At 55.8% G+C, this 23108-nt stretch overlaps 1 protein-coding gene across 2 annotated transcripts in view; it reads right to left on the bottom strand.

The window, feature by feature from the left end:
• Positions 1-23108, bottom strand: part of MEF2D (myocyte enhancer factor 2D) — a 31564-nt gene that overhangs the window by 1640 nt on the left and 6816 nt on the right. The window contains exons 2-11 of one of the 2 annotated variants that reach the window (XM_082834595.1): positions 12677-12868; positions 11860-12063; positions 10284-10421; positions 10093-10227; positions 9025-9235; positions 8803-8859; positions 6969-7159; positions 5105-5234; positions 981-1194; positions 203-509 (exon numbers count right to left, since the gene is read on the bottom strand). In XM_082834595.1, coding sequence (XP_082690721.1) covers positions 203-509; positions 981-1194; positions 5105-5234; positions 6969-7159; positions 8803-8859; positions 9025-9235; positions 10093-10227; positions 10284-10421; positions 11860-12063; positions 12677-12730 — 1641 coding nt within the window. In that variant the 5' untranslated portion in view covers positions 12731-12868. The remainder of the gene's footprint in view (positions 1-202; positions 510-980; positions 1195-5104; positions 5235-6968; positions 7160-8802; positions 8860-9024; positions 9236-10092; positions 10228-10283; positions 10422-11859; positions 12064-12676; positions 12869-23108) is intronic. The other variant, XM_082834594.1, reaches the window with a different exon arrangement.

Genomic DNA, 23108 nt, shown 5'->3' with positions numbered 1-23108 from the left:
TCATCGAGCAGAAGGACTGATACTGGAGGGAGGGGAGATGGGCCTTTGGCGGGGGTGAAAGGGTGTCCGTGCTGCCCCATAAGGGCTGATGGAAGGGCTAGCTGGCCACCTCTTAGGTGGGAGATGAGACAGGCTGGGGGCATATGGGCCAGTCCCTGGGTGCAGCAGACAATGGCAGACCGGAGGGGCGATGCTACAGTACCCAAGTATCGAGCCGCATCCTCTTCACAGCTGAGCCCTCAGCCTCAGGCTCTGGGGCTGGGCGCAGCAGGCCCAGTGTGGGCCCGAAGTCTCCCCGTCCATCATCCCGGTCCCCCGTCTCATAGGAGGCCCCAGCCGGGCTGCTGAGACTGTCGCCAGGCTCAGGGCGGGTAGCCGGAAACACAGCTGGAGGGGGAGGCGCAGGGCTGCGCTCACGGCTTGGGGACACTGGTTCCGACTTGATGCTGATGTGGGGGTGGGTGGTGACCGTGAGGGCAGCACCCACGTGGGGCAAGGGGCTGCCGGGGCTGGAGACAGGCAGTGGGCATGGAGTACAGGGGACAGAAATAGAGGAGGTGAGGGACAGAAAAAGTGATGGGAGGTCACACGACGGAGTGAGAGAGGACAGAAAGTGAGAGGATGGGGGTTGGGGGTGGGGTGAGGCAAGTGGATGGAGACAGAGGCAGCAGGAGAGAGAGGGCCAAGTGAAGGGAAAAGAAGGAAAAGAAGTCACGTGAGTTGTCTTTCCATCCCATGTCATCTTCTGCAGAGCCAGGAGGGCCCCGCACCCCACCCCAAGCCCGGGCTGGCTGGGGGAAAGGCTCAGTATGGCTCTCCCAGGCCTTGGCAGGGGACTCCAGGGCTGCCACTTAGTGGCTTACGTGCTGTCCACTGATGACAGACAACCTCAAAGGGATCTCAGCTCTCATGAGGCCCCTCCTCTTCCCACCCCTCAGCTCCCCCTTCCCCAACACTGGTGGGCATCCCCTGGGACTCACATTAGGTTGCTGAGGGACACGGGGACCAGGTGGGGCTGCTGCTGAGGTGGCGGCTGGGGCTGCTGGGGAGGCTGGGGCTGCGGCTGCGGCTGGGGCTGCGGCGGCTGCTGCGGCTGCGGCGGCTGCTGCCAGGCGGTGACACTGCCTAGCGACAGCCCCCCAGGCGAACTGAAGGCCGGTAAGGAGGAGAGCTCTGCACTGGTCAACTGGTAATCTGCATGGGGTGGGGAAGAAAGTGCGGGTGAGCTTCTTGCAGTGGGAGAGAGGACAGAGGCTCCCGTGGGGGAGCCGCCTCCAGGACTATCAGGGTGGGGGGAGTTGTTAACGACAGATGTGAATAATCAACTAAGCCCGTACAAATTCAGTGAAGATGGCACTCAAAGAAACGCAAATCTTGATAACCACGAGGTGCTGTTTTTTAACAGGATGCAAAGAGAGGTGGTTTTTTAAAATAGTGTTTAACTTTTTTTTTTTTTTTAACCGTGTGTAGGTATCACTTTTAGAATGTCAATTTTAAAAAAGAAGGCGAGGGACTTCCCTGGTGGCGCAGTGGTTAAGAATCCGCCTGCCAAGGCAGGGGACACAGGTTCCAGCCCTGGTCCGGGAAGATCCCACATGCCGCGGAGCAGCTAAGCCCGTGCGCCACAACTACTGAGCCCACGCGCCACAACTACTGAAGCCCGCGCGCCTAGAGCCCGTGCTCCACAACAAGAGAAGCCACCGCAATGAGAAGCCCGTGCACCGCAACGAAGAGTAGCCCCTGCTCACCACAACTAGAGAAAGCCCGCTCGCGGCAGCGAAGACCCAAAGCAGGCAAAATTAAAAATATAAATAAATAAATTTTAAAAAAATAAAAAAGAAGGGGAAAAAAGGTAGGTAAGAAAGGTCTAATATATGTCTAATTGTCATCTCTTCAAATGCCAAGTCTTCAAGAGCCTTTCTGAGATTAGAGGGGAATGGTGGGAAATGCTAGGTGAATGGCGCATCTGAAGCAAATGACTGTAACTACCATTCCACCTTCCTCAAAGTCCCTTAGTCTCCTGAAGACTGTCAACACATAAAACAGGTAGGAATAGGTAGCAGCAAGCGTTCGGGCTGCTGTGCCCACAAACACAGAGGACGCACATCTGCCGCCCAGAAGGGCCTACAAGAGCAGAGGGGCTGTGAGCGAAACAGGCCTGCGGTGCAACTGGCCAAGGTTCTGGCGGATTTCCCCATGAGGTGGCACTCGTTTTCAAAATTTCTGTCTTAATGAAGAAACTGTGATGTTTGCACTGAACAAACAGAACCATGAAATGTTTCACAATTTACACAGCTCTGTTATGTTTCATGCCGCAGCCTGTTTGGGACACTTTAGAAAATGCCTTCCCTGAGGAACACAGGCTGACTGCACCGTAGCGTGATGAGGAGGGCACACCCGCCAGTCCTCCCAATGCTACACCACGTGCTCCTACTTGAGGGGCCATCTGCTCCAGCCCTCTGTCTTTACGCAGGGAAGACAGGATTATCTGTGCAGCAGAACGGTAAGGTGAAGGGCATGAGCAATGGGGTCAAACTTCCTAGCCACCTCCACTTACAGTCCATGCGACCTTCGGCGAGTTACTTAGTCTGTCCATAAACTGGAGGCAATAATCCTGCCTGCATCACTCAGCTGCTATGAGGACTGAGCGCATTAATACACACGAAGTATGTAGAACAGTGTCTGGCACATGATAAATAATCAAAAGATTTACCTGCTGTTATTATTAATTTACAAAGGAGGTGACTGCAGCCTCAAGTTTGAGGAACTCTCCCCAGGTCACAGAGAAAGCCAATGGCAGAGCTAAGACACGACCCCAGGCTTCTTTTATTACCTTTAAATCTCACTCTACAGATGGTCCACGCTTGCCTCTGGTCTCATAACAATGTTAATTAGCCAGGAGTTTTGAGATGCTTACATTTAAAAAGCAGACCAAGGGCAGACAGGGGCCCCTAGGACCAACTATTTACAACATTCATTTTACAAACAAGGAAACCAACCCTGAACAGTGCAGTGTTGCCCAATGTCCCCCAGCCAGTGAATGGTAGGGACTCAAACCCCAGTCTTGCACTTTCCCACCACACTCCAGCCCTGTCTACCTGGAGATCTGGCTCCCCAGCAGGCCTCTTGGTCTCCTCCTAGAGCGACCAAGCCAGACCTCTGCAGCCAGTGTCAACAAGGGGCCAGGTGCGTCCCTTATCCATGATATTACCACAGGCAGATCACCCCCAGCCGGAACTTGGACTGGGGCCAGGCACTGTAAATAGTGAACAACTAAACAGCAATGTGTTCATTGGGGATTTGTTTATATACGTAGGGTCACCTGAAAACACCTGCTGTTTAAACCGAGGTCTGCTTAACTACTCCTGCAGCAAGAGGAACTGGAGCCCTTGGTTTCTGAGAGGATGTGAGAAAGCCCAAACACTTCCCAGCAGGGCTCCAACGGCAGGCCCAGGGTCAGAATCTGCTTTCACACCAGACTGACAAATAGAGTCTAAAGTCTGGCCTTGCTGAGCGCCTGTCGCAGGTTCACTGACACCCACTAACCTGCCTCCTGCTTCACAGAGACTGGTGGAGGATCTGAGAAGATGGCAGGAAACCACCACCATGGGATGCCCAAATAAACAGCAGCTCCTGAAAAGTGGCCTGTACTGCCCTCTACCAACCGCCCCCGCTGGTAGGGCTAGAAGGGCCTCAGAGACCTCCTGTCCACCCACAACTCACAGATGAGAACTCCTACTGGCCCCCGAAGGTGCGGCCATCTGAAGCAGTCCTCTCTGAAGCTGCCCAAGGACATGATAACTTGGGAGTGGGTACACACATGGGAGCACACACAAGGGACGAGGGACTTCACAAGACACCCAGGTGATAAAATCTGGACACAGACCCACATGCCAGGGTCTGGCCTCTCAACACGAGGCAGTCCCTCCAGCTCTCTTACCTGCCCCGAGGGGCTTTCCCACACACAGGGTTGGGTTCTGGATTTTTACACACAGGGAAGAGGTGGGATTTTGTGGGTATTTGTACTGGTGTCTGGGACCCTACCTAGCATGGTTCAACTCTGGAATGTAGGCTTGGGGAGTGGCTAGAAGTTTGGGGGTCTTTTGGTCTAGTCTGATCTCACCACAGAACAGCCCTGATGCAAGCCATTCACAGGTGAGAAAAGCTGGGGAACATCAGAAGCCTCTTCAGTGGGAGAAACAGACCAGGTTCCCAGCCACACTGATACTTTGAAACAAGGTGACAAGGCATTTCCCCACTGGGAAGTCCTTCCTGACACAGCAGCTTGGAATGCAGGCAAGGATGGCTGAAAATGTCACAGACTGTTCCTGGGAGGGTGTGAGTGGGTGACAGAGGCCAGGACAGCCCTGGGGACGCAGGACGGCCCAAGCACTGGGTGTCCTTTCTGAATTTTTCTACCCAGAGGTCTCTCCCATGTCTCCAAGTGACTCTTCAACCTTCAGATCCCCTCCCCCACTTTCATCAGACCTCCTCCTCCCTTTCCCCCTCATCATTCCACCAAGTCGACATCAGGGTGAGAGACCCCCTTCTTCCTCCTCCGCCCCGCCCTGGAGTCCCTACTTGGCTTTCCCAGGAAGCTGGATAAATCTTCCTGACCATGCTTCCTCTCGGGTCTCCTCAGCCTCCCTGTCTCTCTCATTCCTTCATTCTTCTCCTCCAGGAAGCCTTGCTGAACTCGGCATGCTCCCCTCCCCACTCCCCGACCCTGGTCAGCCCGAGTCACCCAGCTGCTCAACCCACCTCAGATGAGAGCTCCCCAAGGACAGGGCTTTCCCTCTCCATTAGGTCCTATTTAAAAATAAGGGATACTCATACCCACTTAAATTTGATTTGCAGACAAAACAATGAATAATTTTTGCACAAGTATGTCTTTGAGACAGTTCCAATAACACCATCACCATGTGAATGGCATCCGATGTTACTATTTGCTAAATCTGGCAACCTTAATTAGGTAGGGGCTACCCCAAATCAATGGCCCTCCTCAGATGGGGGCATCCCCCAGAGAATACCTCGTGTTCCTTCTCTGGTCCCTCCTGTGCCCCAAGGCCAAGTGCACACAGCTACATGTCACATGAACACTCACCTGTGTTGTAGGCGGTGGGCATGGAAGAGAAGGGGAGGCCCTGGCTGAGTAAACTCGGTGTTGCCACGGAAACCACTGGGGTGGTGAGCGAGTGGGTAGACTGGGAGACCCCAAGGCGCTGGGCATTGTTCTGCAGGAGAAAAGAGTCTGTCAAGAGGTGGCAAATGGGAGGGCTGCTTTATCCAGGCCCCCCATTCCAAGGACAAGCTGGGGTCCCTGAATCTCAAGGCCCAGGAGGAATGCCTCAGCATGAAGACACCGCAGACACACAAACACTGGTGCATTCACAGAGACACTGAGATCCATGGAGAGAGACATGCACACACAGATTCACTGACGCCTACACACATGCGAAAAGGAAAGTACATATGCTGGCCCTGGGGCCCCAACACCAGCCATGGGCCCTGTCTCCATTCTTCTCCTGGTTAGTCCCCCTAGAGTCTACCCTCCATCTGTCACACTGCAGCACACGCCCTGCTAGAAGTGTGCTGGCATCTGTGAGAGGAATGCAGGGCCTGGCGTGGTGTGTGCCTGCGTGTACGCACACACGTGTGTGGGGCTGTCAGCTCCATCTGCCGCTGAGTCACTTGTTTATTCCAACTCCACGCTGGGGCCGTAACTGCCGCCGTGTTGGCCGCCAAAGCCTGCCTGCCTTTTCCAGCCTCTCTGGCCTCCCGTCAGGGAGTTCAGGAGGTAGGAGCCCCCGCCCCACTCCTGGCTGAGGGTGAGGATGTAAGCGTGTATATGTGTGACAGAGGAAGAGTGCTGCGTATGCCTCTGAGTGTCTGTAAGACAGGCTGCGTGCGGGAGGGAGCACCAGGAGAGAGGGAAGCAGGGAAGCCCCTGACCAAGGACAACTCTGGCCTTGCCTTGGGCCTCAGCTTTCCCTAGAAAACCGATTTTCCTGTCCAGCTGGCATCCCTCCTAAGGAGGTCCCTGTCCTGGGTGGGCATGAATAGAGTCAGAGGGCAAGCGCAAGGGCCTAATCCAGGCACCCAGGGATACACTGAGATGGGACCTCTGAGGCCTGAGGCAGGCCCACTCCACTGGTGCACGTGCATGCGTGCACACACACACACACACACACACACACACACACAGGTGTGTCTGCATGAATGCAACATCCCATGAAAACATCCACGGACACTCAGGTACACACACATGCATTGAACTCCTCGCCCCCACCCCGTTCATCTCTGCATCCCACTTGGCACTAAGCATAGCTCTTGGCAAATAACCAGATAAACAAACACCACACACTACGCACACAGGCGAAAGGACAAAGGCACACACATACTCCATGCTGGGGGACCGCAGAGCAATGGGCTAACCCAGAATTTAAGAACACAGCAAACATCTCATAGCCTCACTTACCAGATCTAAATGGTCCTCAGTCTGGGAGCAGAAATAAAACCAAGGGGATGGTTCAGTCTCTGACCCCTGCCCCCCCTCACGCCCCTGCCCCCACAGCCATGCCGTCTACCTCTTTGCATCGGAGCAGGTTAGCTCTCCAGCCTAGGAGGGCAGAGCTCTTCACTGTCCTGATTTCCAGAAGATGCTATATCCCAATGCCCACCAGTTAGGAACCCCTCACAGCCTAATCCTCATCCCTCTGATCACCCTCCTATCTCCCACCTCCTGTCCCTTTTTACTGCCCTTGAGACTGGTACTTCTGTGCTCCAACCTCTTGGAAGGCCCTTCGGGAAGGAAGAGCTCATAAAAAGCCACGATTCCACGATCTCTCTAGGGAAGTCCTAACTGCTGGTTCTCTCTCCTGCTAGAGGTCGGCTCTGTCCTCCCACCCTACTGCTCCCCACTCTCCCATTCCCCAGCCCCTGGCCCTCGGTCCAGACACCCCACTCACCAAATGATGCATTAACCCCTTTCCTCCCTGGGAAGTGATGACCCTCAGGTCAGGCTTGCGGCTGGGGGCTCCAAGCTGGGCGCTGTGGGTGGGTGGGGGCGGAGACTTGGCAGGGATGACCTTGTTTAGGCTGTTGCCGTTGGCCATGGGGAGGAGGCCAGGGGAAGCCCGCGCACTGACGTAGCCATTCCCTGGAAAGGTGAAGAGATGAGGGTAAAAGGAAAAATGTGGGCCCACCACTTAGCCCTGTTAACTGCTCCCAACCCAATACTCCTGTCACCCAGAACTTCTCAAAGCCATGTTCAAACTTTGAGTGGCTACTAAGTTCTCTCATTTTCCCCTAAAACCACCCTGGTCTTGGGAGTAAGGGGAGAACACTCCTTACTCCTCAATCATCGGGTTCATCCCCCTGCCTCTAAGCTACATGTGATGGGACTGGGTAGTAGGAGCTGGTCTCCAACGACAGGACGTCCACTACCTGCCCCCAACTGGGCCCATAATGACGCAGGTTGGAGAAGGGGGGCAGCCTGGAAGTTGAGACTCAGTGTGGATCCCGGTCACAAGGGCAAGTCAACCACTCAGACTGCTCCCCTTGCCTTGAGCTCGGGATGCTGTGATGTGGATAAGCACGTGACAAAATGCCTGTAGCTCTGGGAAAAAGACGAGCCATTCACTTGCAGTGCTGGTGTTACTGGAACTGGGGGACTGATGACATAGCTGCCACCAAAATTAGACTGGTAATAACAAGCAGAATAACCATCTTTTACATTTGTTCCACACTCCATAACCAACACAGGGCCTTCACACACGTATCAGCGTATTTAATCCTCACACTAACCCTGCAAGATGGACAGGACATGTAACGTTAGCCCTATTTACAGACGAGGAAACACCTGCCAACCGCTGGTTGGGAGAGGTGCGATGACTTCTCCAGGGCCACACAACCACTTTGTACGTGTTGCGCTCGAGGGCCTAGAAGTATCACCGTTCCCTTAAGGTCTGCAGGCACCTCACGGGACATTTCCTTGGAGAGGGAGGGGTATTCAGCCATTCCCCCCATTTCCTGCCCCCGTACACAACTGCTGCTAAGGAGGTAGTACGTGGTTCCTGGGGCCAAGCTGGGGAACTCTAAAACTCAGAGATGTGGGGGTGACCAACGCCAGAAGTATCACCTTGCCCTCTGCTCTGAGAGCACACTGCTTCCCTGGAAGTGTGTGGCTGCCTCCATCCCAATTCCCGGATCACTCCGGGAATGGCAGGAATGTTGGGGTGACGTCAATGGTGACATTCGAAGTCACAGTCACCAGCCGGACAACGGCACAGGGCAGGAGGGGCTGTCAGCTGCCGGGGGGGCGGGGTGGCATGGGGCGAGCAGCCTTTCTTCTGTGGTTCATAGACGTGTGCTTACAAGTGCACATCTAATGTCTGGATATTTCCATAAGGGTGAGAAAGTGTCCGTACGTGTGTAAGTGCGTGTGAGTCTGTGCCTCTTTATCTGTTGCCAATGTCAGATATTCGTATCTTCCAGATCCCAACCAGACGCACCCCCCTACTGAACTGGAAAAATCTGGAATCTCTCTTCCAACTAGAAATGTTGGTCAGTTCTCAGAGTTTTCCCAGAATTCCGAGCCTACATCTCTGCCAATCATCCACACCAATCACTGCTACAGACAAAAAAATCCAGGGGCTTAGAAATCCTCAGATACTACAACCAGCTCAGGCCCTGGGATCTTCCTCTCCCCTAATCTAGGCCACTCTCGGTCCCTGGAACACCTGAGGCCACCGAGCAGGCAGACCCTGGCCCTCCCCCAGGCAGAAGGGCAGCTTTACTCACCGACAGGGCTGGGGCAGGCTCCGTTAGCACTGTTGAGGTCTCCCCCCAGCATGGCCCCTGGAGGAAAAAGAGAACCATAAGCCGACAGGACAGCCTCTTCCAGAGTGAGTCCTGGGAGAGTGCTGTGGTGGGTGAAGGGAAATAGTCACCGTGGAAAATGGAATCCCGAAGTCGCACCACACCTCACTGCCACGTCACCTACCCACCTGTCAGATCACTTACCTGCGCTGGCTGGCCGCTGGGGCAGGCCGGGAGACACACTGTTCCTCTGTAGTGCTGGCTGCTGGGGGGACAGGAGCCGTGGGTCCGTGAGGGATGACGTCACCAGGGAAGGGGTGACCAGGGAGCCGCTGGGATTGCTGAACTGCAGTGAGCTCTGATTGGACACGGGCACCGTGACGGGCATGGCAAAGTTGGGGGCCGGGACAGCTGACTAGACAGAAGATGGAGAGGCAGGGTCAGGCCGGGGTGATCCCTTACCCTGGACTCACTTTGCCTGGGAGGGCAGGCCAGGGTTCCTCTAGCCTCTGGGCTGTGGGTCCTTGGGCCAGTAGCTCCAGCTCTCTGCTCTGGAACCCCCTGGAGTCATGCCTGCCACTCCCACCAAGGAAGTATGCTGGTTGGAGTGCTTTGGGATCCAGCTCTGGCCCAGAGAATGAGAAGAAGGCTCTGCGCACTGCAGAGAGACCCGGGGACACCTGGAACCCCCCTAGCGGAGGTGGGTTAGTCCTCAGCCAGGCAGGACACACAGAGAGCAGGTTAGAGGCCCTGAGTACAGACCCAAACTCACACACACAGCTGTTAAGGATGAGCGCGTGGGTCGGGGCGTCACCTCACTTTGTCGCCTCTCATCCGTCTGCCTGCTGCAGAGGGCGTTCACCCACCTCACTGCCTTCCCCTTCAGCAGGAGTCTCTGCCTCCCCTTGACAGTGCTATTGAGTATCTTGGGCTGGGGGTGTCAGAGCAGGCCCAAAGGGGCCTCTCCCCAGAACAAATCTGGGCAAAGAGCACATTCTCTACTTTCCTGTCATCTAAGGATCTCAGGTCATCTACACACTTCTTGCTGGTGAGGGGGACACTCCAGGCCTCTCCCGGCTTATGCTCCATCCAAGATGAGTCTCAGTAAGGGTCACGGGTTTATCACGACCAACGTCAGAGGTTCCTCAGTGGTCACCAATAGCCCCAGCATGGCTCAGAGCAGAACATCCATCAGAGGCAGCCGAGGCCCGGGGCGGGGCGCGAAGCCACACCATGCACCACAGGGAGGCTCTCCTCCATGCGACTACTCACGGCCAGTCTATAACTCTGCATCATTTTATCAAACTCCTCGTCTATCTTTTTATATTTCTCCTCCGTCTGGGGGGTCAGGGCAAACACCTCGTCCACCTCAGGGCTCTCACATTCCCTGTGCTTCTTGTGCAGCGCCTGGGGGGGAAGGGGCCGGAAGGGGGGCCAACAGAGAGAGAGTGAGTGGGGCTCACCCCATAGCGCCGGAAGAGCCCGTCGAGCTCCTCGCTGGCGCGCCGGTACTTGTCCTCCAGCAGGGGGCTCTGTTCCAGCGAGTCCTCCCCGTCGGGCTCCGGGCTGTCGCAGCCGTTGAAGCCCTTCTTCCTCAGGGTCTGTAACCGCACCACTACCGTCAGCAGGGGTGAGGGTCCTCCCAGCTCCGACCACCCCCCGCCTCCCTGGCGTTCCTTCCAGCCCTTCCCTAAGACTCTCCTACTAGGGCACTGTGTGACTGTGTGGTTGGTGGGGGAGGCGTCAGAATACAGGGTCACGTGGAAGGTGGGCCTAACCCAGGGACTGCAGCCGGCACAGGGACATGTGCTTCCAAGGTGACAGGTGGGGTGGGGGGTTTCTGGGGGATGAGCTGAGGGGCTGGTACCCTGTCTACCCTTAGGTGAGCCCCAGCCAGAAGGCACAGAGCGCTCTCCAGCGCAAGGCAGTCAGGGCTGTCTTTGCCCGGCTCAATTCCTGGGCTCTGCTTAAAAGAAGAAGGGGAAAGAGAAATCGAAATGGAGACAGAGAGGTAGAAGAATAAGAGAGAGAAAGACAAAACATTTCTTTGCATTTACTGAGTTCCTACCATGTACCACCTTGTACGCTGTCCTCGAGCAAAGGCCACAGCTTCTCCCATGCACCCACACAAAGTAGCGGATGCACACCTGGTGGTGTGGAGGAGACCCCAAAGCTGACCTCTCCATGCTCAAAACATCTTCACAGATGCTTGTTTTGTCTTGAAAATGAATGTGAATTTCACATTCTAGTCTAGAGTAAATCTGTTTTCTCTAATATAAAAATAAAAGAATTTCTTCCACATCTGTGGAGTGGAAGTCTCGCTCCAGGAAGGCAGGCCTGTGGCTTCCCAGGCACCCTTCTTCATCGGCACAGGTCCCGTACCCCCAGTGTGAGAAGCAGGAACTGGGCTGTCTCATTCAATTCACACAACACCCTTCAAAGCAGGCACTGGCCCCATTTCGTGGAGGTGGGCACCAAGGCTCTGGGAAGCGAAACCACCTGCCCAAGGCCACACAGCCAGTAAAGGCCAGAGCTGGATTCCAAAGCCCACGTCCTTTAATGGTTTACAATGTCAGCTCTCTTTGAAACAGAAAATAGAGCCACAGGGACCCACAAAGGGACAGAGACAGAGCATCAGAGATGGAAACAAAGAGGGAGACAGAGAAAGGAAGAGTCAGATGCAGGAGCATATCAAAAGATGGAGAAGGAAGGAGAGAGAGAGAGAGAGAATTTGAGAGCAGACAGAGCAGAGATGTCATGTTGTGCCTGACAGACATGAAGAAAGCGGCTCAGAGAGGGCTGGGGTGGGACTGGGCTGGGTGGGCAGCCCCATCTGACATCTACCTCACTGCCCTCCCTCCTTCTCGGGCCCGGGGTTTGTAGAAGAGGATGTGGGTTTGTATGTGTGTGCGCACAGGTGAGGGGGCTTCAAGGGGCAGGTGTGCATGTGTGTGTGCACGGGGAGGTCCAAGTGTGCATGCTGCATGGGCACGTGGTGTGCAGTTGCGGGGGGGGTGGGGTCCGCGTGCGTGGGCCCACCTCGATGATGTCGGCGTTGGTGCGGCTCTCGTGCGGCTCGTTGTACTCCGTGTACTTGAGCAGCACCTTGTCCATGTCCGTGCTGGCGTACTGGAACAGCTTGTTGGAGTGGTTGAAGATGATGAGCGCGATCTCGCAGTCACAGAGCACGCTCAGCTCGTACGCCTTCTTCATCAGCCCGAACTTCCTCTTGGTGAATGTCACCTGTAGGTGGGCGTGTGGGCGGCCAGGCCTGGCTCAGTCAAGGTCTGCCCAGGAGTCCCACCTACAGGAAGCTGGACATAGCCAGCCCCTGCCTCAGGGTAACCCTGTTCTCAGGAGCCCCTGGTCTGGGCAAGGAACAGGCCAGCACCCCTCTGCCAACACATGGCCAAGGCACAGCCCAGGGCCAATTCACTGAAGGCAGACATTCAGATGGACAGAACTCCACACCTCTGTGCTGGGGGCTATAAAGAGGTTAGGGAGGGAGAACAGAAGAGCTTCCAGGCTCTTCCCTTGGGGTAGGAGGAGGGGAAGGATTCATCTCGGGAAAGGGGAAGTGCCTGGGTGCGGCCTGAGGTTTGCATATTGCATATTGTAGGGGCTCAGGCCTGCCTGGTTGCAGCAGCAGATAAGTCTTGGGGTTCTAGGACACAGGGTCCTAAGAGCTGCAGGGAGGTGGGGATTCCTCTTCTCCCAACTCAGCCCTTGCCCTTCCATAACAGACTCCAGAGCCCCCTTCTTCCAGGAAGCCTTCTTGGAGTGGCTGGAAGTGGAGTGGAGGCAGAGGCCAGCTCCCTGCCCTCATCCACTCCGTGAAGCTCCCGGATCCCCTCACCTGTCGGTTCCGCTCATCGGTGATTCGCTGGATCTGAATCTTTTTCCTCCCCATCTTTTCCGGGGATCTTCACTGCCGGGGAGGGGAGGGGATAGCTGGGTGGCGGGTCTCGGCACACCTTACACTGTGCTCATGAACAGTCTCGGACCAGCACTCAGTTCATGGTCTGCGGGACACCTTCTGCACAGCCTCCTGGGTGGGGAGGGTCACAAGAGGACTGTCAGCCCTGGCAACCCTCAGGCCTGCTCCTTTGGCACACGGGCCAGCCTCACAGCACCCCTGTGAGAGGCTGGCAGCATCTGAGCCCCATCCACAAACTAAGGAAATGTTGGTGACCTGAGGTGATGGCATGCCACAGCCAGGCACAAGCCGGAATTCACTCAGGGCCCAGGACTCTGCTCCAGGCTCCTTCCACACCATCACTGCTGCCCTCAGGTTCTAGGTCAGACAGCACACAATCAGGGAGCTCCCTGGCTCCTAAGGGTCTGAGTCTTAGAGAATGTCCGACCCCCTCACTTCTCCCCAGAGCCCACCAGGAGCAGAGACACCTGGGCTTGCCAGCTGCCCCACTGGCCTAGGATGGTGGTTCCCATACGGAGCCCGGTGCAGAGAACGTGCCAAGTGAACACCCGCCGAGGCTGTGAACAGCTAGCCCGGTGTACCTGCTGCCAGAATGGGAGTGTGTCTGCACCCCTGGCTCAAGAATATACCAGAGCAGGTCTAGAGCAGTGGTCCTCATACCAGACTCATGGAACCCTGGAGCCTGGAGTCCCAAAGTAGGGCTTGGGCTGCAGAACCCCTATCTCCCTTTAACCAGGGCTCCTCTACACCAATCTGTTTTACTCAGTGGGCCTTGGCCTAAATTTCTGCTTTGAAGAATGGATTCTGCTGCTTTAAATAAACAAACCAACCAACCAACCACCCCTCTACACCAGAGGTCAGTAAATTTTTTCTTTAAAAAGCCAAACAGGGGGCTTCCCTGGTGGCGCAGTGGTTGGGAGTCCGCCTGCCGATGCAGGGGACGCGGGTTTGTGCCCCAGTCCGGGAAGATCCCACATGCCGCGGAGCGGCTGGGCCCCATGAGCCATGGCCGCTGAGCCTGCACGTCCGGAGCCTGTGCTCCGCAACGGGAGAGGCCACAACAGTGAGAGAACCGTGTACCACAAAAAAAAAAAAGAAAAAGAAAAGCCAAATAGGGACCTCCTATTTGGCGGTCCAGTGGTAAAGAATCTGCCTTCCAATTCAGGGGACGTGGGTTTGATCCCTGGTTGGGGAACTAAGATCCCACATGCCGCAGGGCAACTAAGCCCTCGCGCCACAACTACTGAGCTCGCGCACCTCAACTAGAGAGCCCGTGTGCCGCAACGAAGAGCCCACGTGCTCTGGAGCCCACGTGCCACAACGAAAGATCCCACGTGCCGCAACTAAGACCCATTGCAGCAAAAAAAAAAAAAAAAAAAAAAAGGTAAATAAATATTTTTAAAAAAAGAAGCCAAATAGTAAGTAGTTCAGGTTTTGCAGGCCATACCGTCTCTGTTGTAACTACTCAACTCTGCTATTGCAGCATGAAAGCAGCTGTAGACAACACATTTAAAAGAACGAGTGTGGCTGTGCCCCCAATAACACTAGATTTATAAGGACAGGCATGGCCAGATTTGGCCCATGGGTCACAGTTTGCCAACTCCTGCTCTAGAGGAGTGGGGCATGCCTAGAACCCAAGCTCAGTCTAAGAGCACTGCCTCCCAACCTTGCTCAACTCAAAGCATGTAGAGAAAATATAGAACCAGTGCCAGACAGGAAAGAGGCTGCTGGCAGCCAGGGGGACACAGGCACCAGGTGGAAGGATCCTTGTTTCAGTACACCTATAAACCCATCATGGCTCACTGGTCGAAGAGCTCCAATTAAAGGGGCAGGAGGGAAAACGGAGGCCCTGCACTGTACAGCGTGAGGTACCACAGGATGGAAGGAGGCACAGGGATGGCAGCCCAGCCTGAGCCAGACAAGGTGCATGCTCTCAGGTGTGGGTAGCACCTAAACAGGCTGGGTGAGCCCCCGGGGACTGGAAGGGCCCAGGATGGAGGCACAAGATGACCCCAGGGCCCTTCTGGCTCTGTGATTCCAGAGATGGAATAGTGGGAGATGGTGGAAAGGGGCAGTAGGCATGGGACCCATGCTTTCTAAAGCCACTCTGATAGGGTCCTGGAAGGAGCCCAGACCACAGAAGCCCAGTCCTCCTTTCCAGAGTTCCCCTTCCACAGAGTCCCTGCCAGAGGGCCCACTACAGAGTCCAGGAAGGTGGGCTCTCACCTCCCCACAACCAACCTGGGCAGAGGGTGGGTGTTTGACGACAGAGACACCTGTAATTAGGAACCCTCTCCCCAGCCCCCATTTCCAGTGGCTGCTGAGGTCCTCTAGCCTTTACGTATCCACTCAACCGTGGGTCCCAAGGTTCCACAGTAGATGCCAAAGTTCAGCCTTGGCATCTTGGCCACAGAGGGAAGGAGAGAGGGAAGGCAGGGAATCTATGGCCTTGGGAGGAGCCAGGAATATCCCTCCCCACCCTTTCCCATGACCAGGACTTTCCCTCAGGCGTTCCCTAGCCCAGCTGGAAAGAGAGCTTCTGCTCTGTCCAGGTAGCTTCAGAAAACAATGCAGCCCCCTCCCCACTCCTAGAAGGCCCCTCCACACCTCCCTCTCTCTCCCCAGGGAGAAATCTTCAAACCCTCTTCCCTTTTTCCTTATCCTCAAGGTGCTCCATGGGCCTTGGGCCTCCTACTGTCCACCCTCACACATGCCCTAGGACATCACCATCACCAGCCCAGCCAACCCTGAGTCGGCTGAACAGATATCTGGACCCAGAACTAGCTCCAGCCACCCCATCCCTCGCCTGTGACCCCGATCTCTGCCAAACACGCCACTGCAAAGGCTCCAGCCCGAGGAGTTCGGCTGCCCCGCCTCCCAGTGCAATCCAAAGGCTGTATTTTCCAGAGTTGCAGTGGTACGGGTTTGGCAGAGAACGGGGCGGGGAGGGCACACTGAGGGCAAGGGAGGGCTAAGAAGAGGGCTTTTTAAAATTTTTCAAGAAGGCGGCTTTTTAAAGGGGATTCTCTGGCCTGGCCTTGAAAACCCCAATCTAGACTGGTAAATGCAGTCACCATCACCCTCCTCTGGCTCACAGTATCCACCTTTCATCCCTCTCCCATTTTACTATCTCCTTCTCGCCACCTTTTGCTCATCAGCAAATTTTTGCTGAGAGGTAACCTCTACCAGTTTCTGGCCAATGCTGTCTCTTCCCTGAAGTTGGGAGAGATCCCTCTCTTTGCTCTCACGATCCTCAGAAAAGTCATTCCTACAATCTAACTTCATTCCTTTGGTTCTCCCCAAGATTATTGACTCTCAGAGTATTTTGTTCTTTTCTTTCTAGCACTTATCATGATTGTAAATAATTACAATTCTGTGCTTCTATTTAATGCCTGGCTCCCCTATGAGACTGAAGCTTCATGAGGGCAGGAACCACATCTGTATCCTTCACCACTCTATCCCGTGTAAGGAGGAGTTTGGGAAATGTCTGTTGAAAGGAAGAAAGGATTGTTTCATCGCTGTGACCCTGTGAGAAGTCCTTCTTCTGGTCTAACTTCTGTTGCAGGACCAGCTCCTCCCACTCTATCCTCTGAGGAGACAGAACTCTTCCTCTCCCAGCTGCGCCGGCAGCTTGTCTGTTTGGACGCCCCCTACCCTCCAACTACCCCTGCTACTCCAGTCCTCAACCCTCCCTACCCTCAGGTTGGTTGGTACAGAGGGTGAGACTCTAAAGTCTTCTAAGGAGCAGCCCTGAGTACATGGAGATGGAGAGGACTGGGTTGCTTAGGCAACTGTCACCTGGCAACCAGCTCCCTGGCTGATCTCCTACACCACCACCCCCACCCCCGCCTCATGCTGGGGGAGCTGGGATGCTAGAGGGATCAGGGCTGAGAAGACAGGGAAGCCACAGAGACCCACTGAGCATCCTCTGATAGAGCAAAGTCAGGGTTAAAAAGACCAGGCCTCATCTATACCCAGTAGCCCAAAGCACTTTTTATGATTCCATGTTCCCATGGCGCCCTCCCCATTGCCACTCCTACCTCTGTGCCAACACTGCCAGAGGAGGAGATGCCCCTACCTTGGGCAGTCCTTCCTCCTATCTAACCAGGAACCTTCCTACAAAGCAGGGTCAGTCTGTACTCATCTCTTTCCCCTTCTGCTATCCATTCTACACTGTTGCAGTCTTGGAAAGCTTGGGGGCAAGAACAGTAAGGGCAAGAACTCAGCCCTTACTTTGGAAAAAGGGGTGGCTGGGGCCTGGGTGGGCACAATGAACCCTAAACTGACCCTATCCAAGGTATGGAGGCCTATCTTGACCAAGCTTCCCTCCTATCCAATTAGGGAGATTTTAATGAACACCTGGACCTCCTTAATTAGCTCTCTTCCTAATTACCTAACCAACTGCCAGGAGCCAGAGGCCTGGGCATGTTATGCAGATGTGAGCCTTTTCTTCTTCGCCTGGGCCGGCCCCATTCCTTTTCCCCTTTCCAGCCCGCTCCTCCTCTAGGAGGCCCTCCCAGATGACCTGGCTTTTGGCTGCTTCTCCTGGAGGCCAAAGGCTTGGGAGGGCTTAGGGCTGCCACAGAGACGGGGTTATCCAGGATGGCCTTCCCGCTCTGATGGCCCCAGGGCCCACCCAATCCTGACCTCAGGCCACAGCTGTGACTCCTTGGGCTGGCAGCATCTCTGTCACCAAAGTACCCCCTCGAAGACTCCAGCTGCTTCTGATTCTGATTCACCTACTCGGAGTAGTGCTGGCAGGACAGGATTGGGCAGGGTGGACCTCCTGGGGAGTAAGTGGGAGCAGACAGAGATAGGGCCTCCCCCAACAGAGACAGAAGGAGCAAAGAGGGAGGAGGATGGCAGCTGGGCTGAGTCCCAGGGAGGCAGGCGCAGACCCACCGTCTGTGGAGAAGGGTGGCTGCAGAGAAGCCTTTGCAAATGAGACAGGACACAGGGCAGGAGGCTCATCTGACAACACGCTTGACAAGGAGTAGAGGCTGAGCGAGGGGACCAGAAACGGTGGGGGTCCCAGAAGGACCCCATGGACAAACGGTTTCCTCAGCTGGGCTACAGACCCAATAGGAACATGTGGGTTGTACTGACATGCAAATAAGATGCAAATAACATATAAAATGTACCCTAAAGGGGATCTTGGTTTGGAGGGGGCATGGGAGAAGTAACAGGCTCCTGCCTCCCCCAATGTAACACCACTTGCTACCTGAGCAATATTCAAACCATTCTCGGGTTTCAGAATGATGCTATCTCAGTTCCTGTGTGAGGGTGGCCTGGGGCAAGCGGTCAGGGCAGCCTCCTGAAGCTGCAGTTGCAGCAGGGCTGCCCTTCCTGGGGGAGCTGCAGAAGTGCCTTCCAGGGGCTAGCCTCCACCTCCCCTCTCCTGCTGTCGTCAGGGGACTACCTAGCTCCCCTTCTCCCCTGCACCCTTCCACCCATATCCACCCTCTGTCCCAGCGGCCCAGAGGTTCAGAGGAACTGCAGAGCATCTGCTTTCAGCGCTGCCATACCAGCGCAAGTCAAAATGGAGCAGCTGCCCAGAGAGGCTGAGTGAGCAGCCCCCGTCACAGAGCATCTGGCTTCAAACCCTGCTCTTCCACATAGTGAGAAACTCTCATTAAGCAGGCCCTTCATCCCTTCCTCCCAGGCTGCTCAGGGCTGTGGACTGGAGGGGAAGGCAGGAGGTGCTGGAGACAGCTGTCATCCCTCCTCCCGCCCCTTCCCTGTAGCTGGGCTGCAGGGCATGAAATAAGCAGCAGGCGCTGGGGGAGGGGGTGACAATCCAATCCACCTGTCACCCCCACAGTCAGGCGGCCTCAAACAGCCTGCTCACTAACGAGGGAGGAGACGTGGGTGAGGCAGACACAGAGGGGGGTGGCAGAGGGGGACAGACACACAGACAGGAAAAGAGACAGAGAAAAAGTGGCAGAGAGTCCAAGAGGAAGGCAGAGTGAGGGGCAGAGGCAGACAAGGAGAGGGCCAGAGGACAGAGGGAGAGGCAGGAGACTAGACAGAGACAGAGGTTGAGAGAGAAGCAGGTAGAGAACAAGAAACTGCTTGCACGACGCTGATGCTAGGCCGAGCACGTGGGCGAAACTCGACAGGACTCCAACCCTGTCCTCTGAAATCCTGCAGTCCTGCCAAGAGACAGACAAGGGAAGGGCAGGGCCCACCTAGGGCAGGGCAGGGAGAGGCAAGGAGGCCCTCAGGGGCCAGGACTGAGCCCAGACCTGGCCGGGGATGGAGCATCTTGGCTCTTGAGGCTCTGGCTAGGTCCAGGCTCCAGGGCAAGCAGGCCCTGAGAGTGGGCAGAGGTGGGCACAAGGCCCAGTGGCCCTCTAAACGCCCGGGGTACTGCCTCCATTCCTGCCTCACCCCAGGGCTCACAAACCTTCCAAGCCACTCTCTCTGAACTGCAGCCCTCTACGCAGAGACACATGCTGAGGAGCTCTGAAGATGGGTGGGAAGGTAAACTCAGTGACCACCAAGAGATGGGGCCCAGGCAAGAGAGCCCTGGGGTTCGCAGCCTCTGGAATCTACACAGACAGCCCTTCCTTCACAAACACTGTACTAGCCCCGAAGTGGGGGGCATCACCCTCCCCTCGAAGTCTGGGCAAAGGCAGTGCTGGGGTCTCACGCTGCCCCTCTCCCCCACCGCGCACAGTCCAATTCTCGCACCCCCGCCTGCTCCCCACCCACTGCTCCCTGGCTCCTCCCTGTTCTCCAATCTCTCTGCCCCCTCTCTGCTCCCCCTCCCACAAGGCAGCCTCCTTTCATTCGCCCCGAAGTTCTTCTAGGGTCTGCTCTCAAAGGCACAGGCAGGTACCCATCCCCATCCTCCTCCTCCCTTCAAAGTTCTGTTTGGCAGGCTCACTCCCCAAACCCCTGGTTCCCACCATCCTCCCCTCCCTCGGGGACTCCCCTCCCCCAGCCCAACAGCCTCAGGGTTGGGCAGGGGCTATTTTTAGTCTGGGCACTGAGCTAATTTTAACTCACCGACAAGGGACCTGGGGGCGGACTGTTGGGCTGTGGGGAGGGAGAGAGGGCCAGTCCAAGAAAGCTGGAGCTGGGGCGGGGGTGGTCTCAGGTCCCAGGCACCCTAAGAACACAAGCGGAGGTCGGCACTGAAGCCTTCGCTTAAGGGGCTTAAGGGACAGGAATCGACTTGCCAAGGGGAGCACCCAGTGTGGGCAGCAGGGCTAGAAGCCCTCCCTCCAGTTTCCGCTGGACAACTCTCCCGCGCCCCACCCTAGGCTTTCCGCCCTCTTCTCCTTGGCAAATCTCCTGGGATGGGGCCAGCCTGTTCTCTGCCCAGGAGATGGCTCCCCAGTGAGGGGCTGTCTCCCGAGCCGCCTCCACTGCTTCCCCACCCCAGCTTGTCCTTCCTGTAGTCTAGCTCTCATCCTTCCTGTAGCATCACTGAGGCTGTATGGCCCCCTACAGAGGCAGCAGCCACCGCCCCCCCGCCCCCCGACCTCCAGCACTTCCCACCCCAGCTCTGGCCTTGCCCTGGTGGCCTCTAGGCTGGCTCCTAGGAACCACCCTGCGCCCACAAGTTCCCAGAGCCACCCCACTGACCTCAGGAAGAATCTGGGGGCAACAGGAGACTGAGTCCTAGTAGAAAAGGGGTAGGTGAGGTAGGGTAATGAACAGCCCAGGGAAATACGGGGACTATGGGTAGGGATTCTGGATGCCTGGGTTCTAGTCCCTGCCCTGGCCCTAACTCACTGTGTGAACTTGAATATGGCACTGCCCCTGCCAGAGTTCACCCCACTGGCCAGTATAATGGGTAGGTGGAGTGGACTAGGTACCCAAGTGCCCTTCCAGCCTAGACATTCTGTTCCTATGCTCTTTATAGCGGCTCAAAAGGAAGGGAGGTCAGGACTGTGTGATTCCATGGAGAGATAACAGAAGAGTTGGTCCAGTTAGGTCCCCTGTCCTCCAGCTTAGGAGGGGAGGGCAATGTGGAGGCCAGAAGAGTGGAGGAACAGGCCTGATGAAGACGGAGGTGCTTTCGGAACGATAACCTCCACAACAGATGGCCAAGGGTTGGCAGAGGCTCATGGTCAGCCAGGGCAGGTGCCAGGCAGGGCGCACAGGCCCTGGCAGCAGAGGTTCTGCCAAGCCAATCCCCTCACACACCTGGAGTGCCTATCAGACCCAGGGCTTGGGATCCTGCTTCTGGTTAGAGTAGTGACTGGCCCAAGGTCACTGTCATGGTCATTAGTGGGGCCAGCTCTGGAACCTGAGCCTGAGCCTTGCCTCATGCTCCACCCAGCAGGCCAATCAGTAATGACTCACTACTGCTCATTTGCATGGGGATTTGCATAGTGTCTCTGACCTTATTCCATCAAGTTCTACTTCCCATTCTAGGACCTGGGACACCCCCACCCAGCATCCCTAGGCAGTTAGGGACTCCACATGGAGTTCTTGGCACCTCAGGTCTCCAGTCTCATCCTTCTTCTGCAGAAAACATTTCTGAATTGATCTAGTGGTACTGTCTAGAGCTCTCAATCCAACTGGGTCCTCCACTCTTGTCCAGGTCCCCTGTCCAGGAAGGGATCTGAGGGGAGGAGGTGTAATTATGAGGAACAAGTAAGCACTGCAGCTAGAGGAATTGGATAAGGTTCATGGGGTAAAGTGTGATGGCTCCAAAACTGCCTGGGGGTTCCTCAGGAGAAAAACCCTATTCCCCTCTTTAGTGCCAAGGCTGGGGCAGCAGTAGGACATGAGCGGACTGTCCTTACTTCCACCTCTATCCCCACTTCTAAATTCCATTCCCCAAAGTGCAAAACGAGAGGAAATAGCCTAGTACAGCAGGCGACATAGATGTAAGACTACAGAGAGGACTTCCCAGGCTGAGTCTTTGAACTCAAAGTAGTCTCTGGGGCTAAAATTTGCTTTGTTAGAAGTTACCTGACTAAGCATGGGCAGCTGGTAACACTTGGGAGGGCACTGCAGCCCCAGCATTGTAGTCCAACTAATGGGAGCTAGAAGACAGCCAATCCCCTGCCTACCTTGAAGAGGTCAAATGACCTGTTTGTCCAGTTATAACACCTATGCTTCTAGCTGTACCCTCTGAAACAATGAAGCCAAGCAGGCAGTGGTCTCCTATCCCAGGAAGTCCTTCCTGCTATCTAACCACCATTCCTCCCACTGCAGCCAACCCTTCCCCTGCAACCTAAGCCCATTCCACTCATCTAGCTGAGAGTGGCGGACAGGGGCCCCTGGCCATCTGAAGCCTCAGCTGAGGAGAGGTGGGGCGGTTGGGACGGTTAGTGGGTCACCTTCCACCTCCCCACCCAACTTCCCTCTGGGGTCTCAGGAGACAGAAGTGAAAGTGGCAGCTGGGGCCTTGGGGGCGGGTCAGCTTGAGAGCCGTTGGGGTGAGCATAATGCCACCAGTGCTGGGTCTGGGCTGCCTGCCACTGCAGCAGGAGGGCTGATGGTTAGATCAGGAGAGGGACTGCCCATGGAAATGAGGGCTTGGGAAAACTATGGAGCATGGGCCCCTGGCCTAAGGAAGAACAAGCTGAAGAGGAAAAAGTGGAGAAAAACAGGCAGTAGACAGTCTCAGAAGGGCACTGTATTCCAGGGCAGTGGTCTGTCCCCTTGTTTAAAGCAGCAAGATCCTTCTTTCCCATCCAGAGAACAGGGGCAAGGCTGCTTTAGCTGAAGTAGATGAAGGGGGTCCAGGTCCTGATTGCTGGAACGTGAGAGCAAGGAGAGAAGGGAGGAGGCCTGAGGCCTGGGCCCTCAGACTGGACAGCACCAATTCCGATGGAAGGGAAGGTGGAGGATGAGAATGTGAAGTGTTCACCTACAATTGCAGACAGCACTGCCCCCCACAAAGAGGCCAATCCAATCACGGAAAGCAAATCCTCCTAGAGACATCGTGACCTCGGGAAGCCACCGGGGATTTAAAGGGGCCGCTCAGGGTGGCAGCTGGATCTCCTTCTGACTGGAAGGACAGTCCTCTAAGCCCCTGGCAAGGGAGGGCCGGCAGTGCGGCTCCGTGGGCCTGCTGAGGCGGCCAGCCAGGCAGCTCTTATAGGATTAGCTTGCTGCTTTCAGGAAAGGTGCCAGGTGAGGCTAAGATGCCCAGCCAGATGGAGCTGCCCCGACCCCGCCACACTAGCAGGCAGCACGGGGGGGGGGGGGGGGGGGGGGGGGGGGGAGTACCTACATACACCTAGTCAAATACTTGCCCCCAGACTTGATCCATGCCCCTCACCAATATCCAGTCTCTCACCCTTTCAAGAAGATATTGTGCAAAGACCCCTCTGATTTCTGACAGCTAGGATCCCTATGTACTCAGCATTCTCTGCCATTCCTA

Source organism: Leucopleurus acutus (genome assembly GCF_964270905.1).
Source record: "Leucopleurus acutus genome assembly, chromosome: 2".
In the NCBI taxonomy this organism is placed as follows: domain Eukaryota; kingdom Metazoa; phylum Chordata; class Mammalia; order Artiodactyla; family Delphinidae; genus Leucopleurus; species Leucopleurus acutus.
The sequence above is the reverse complement of the archived record's forward strand: the minus strand, read 5'-3'. Positions and strand labels throughout refer to the sequence as shown.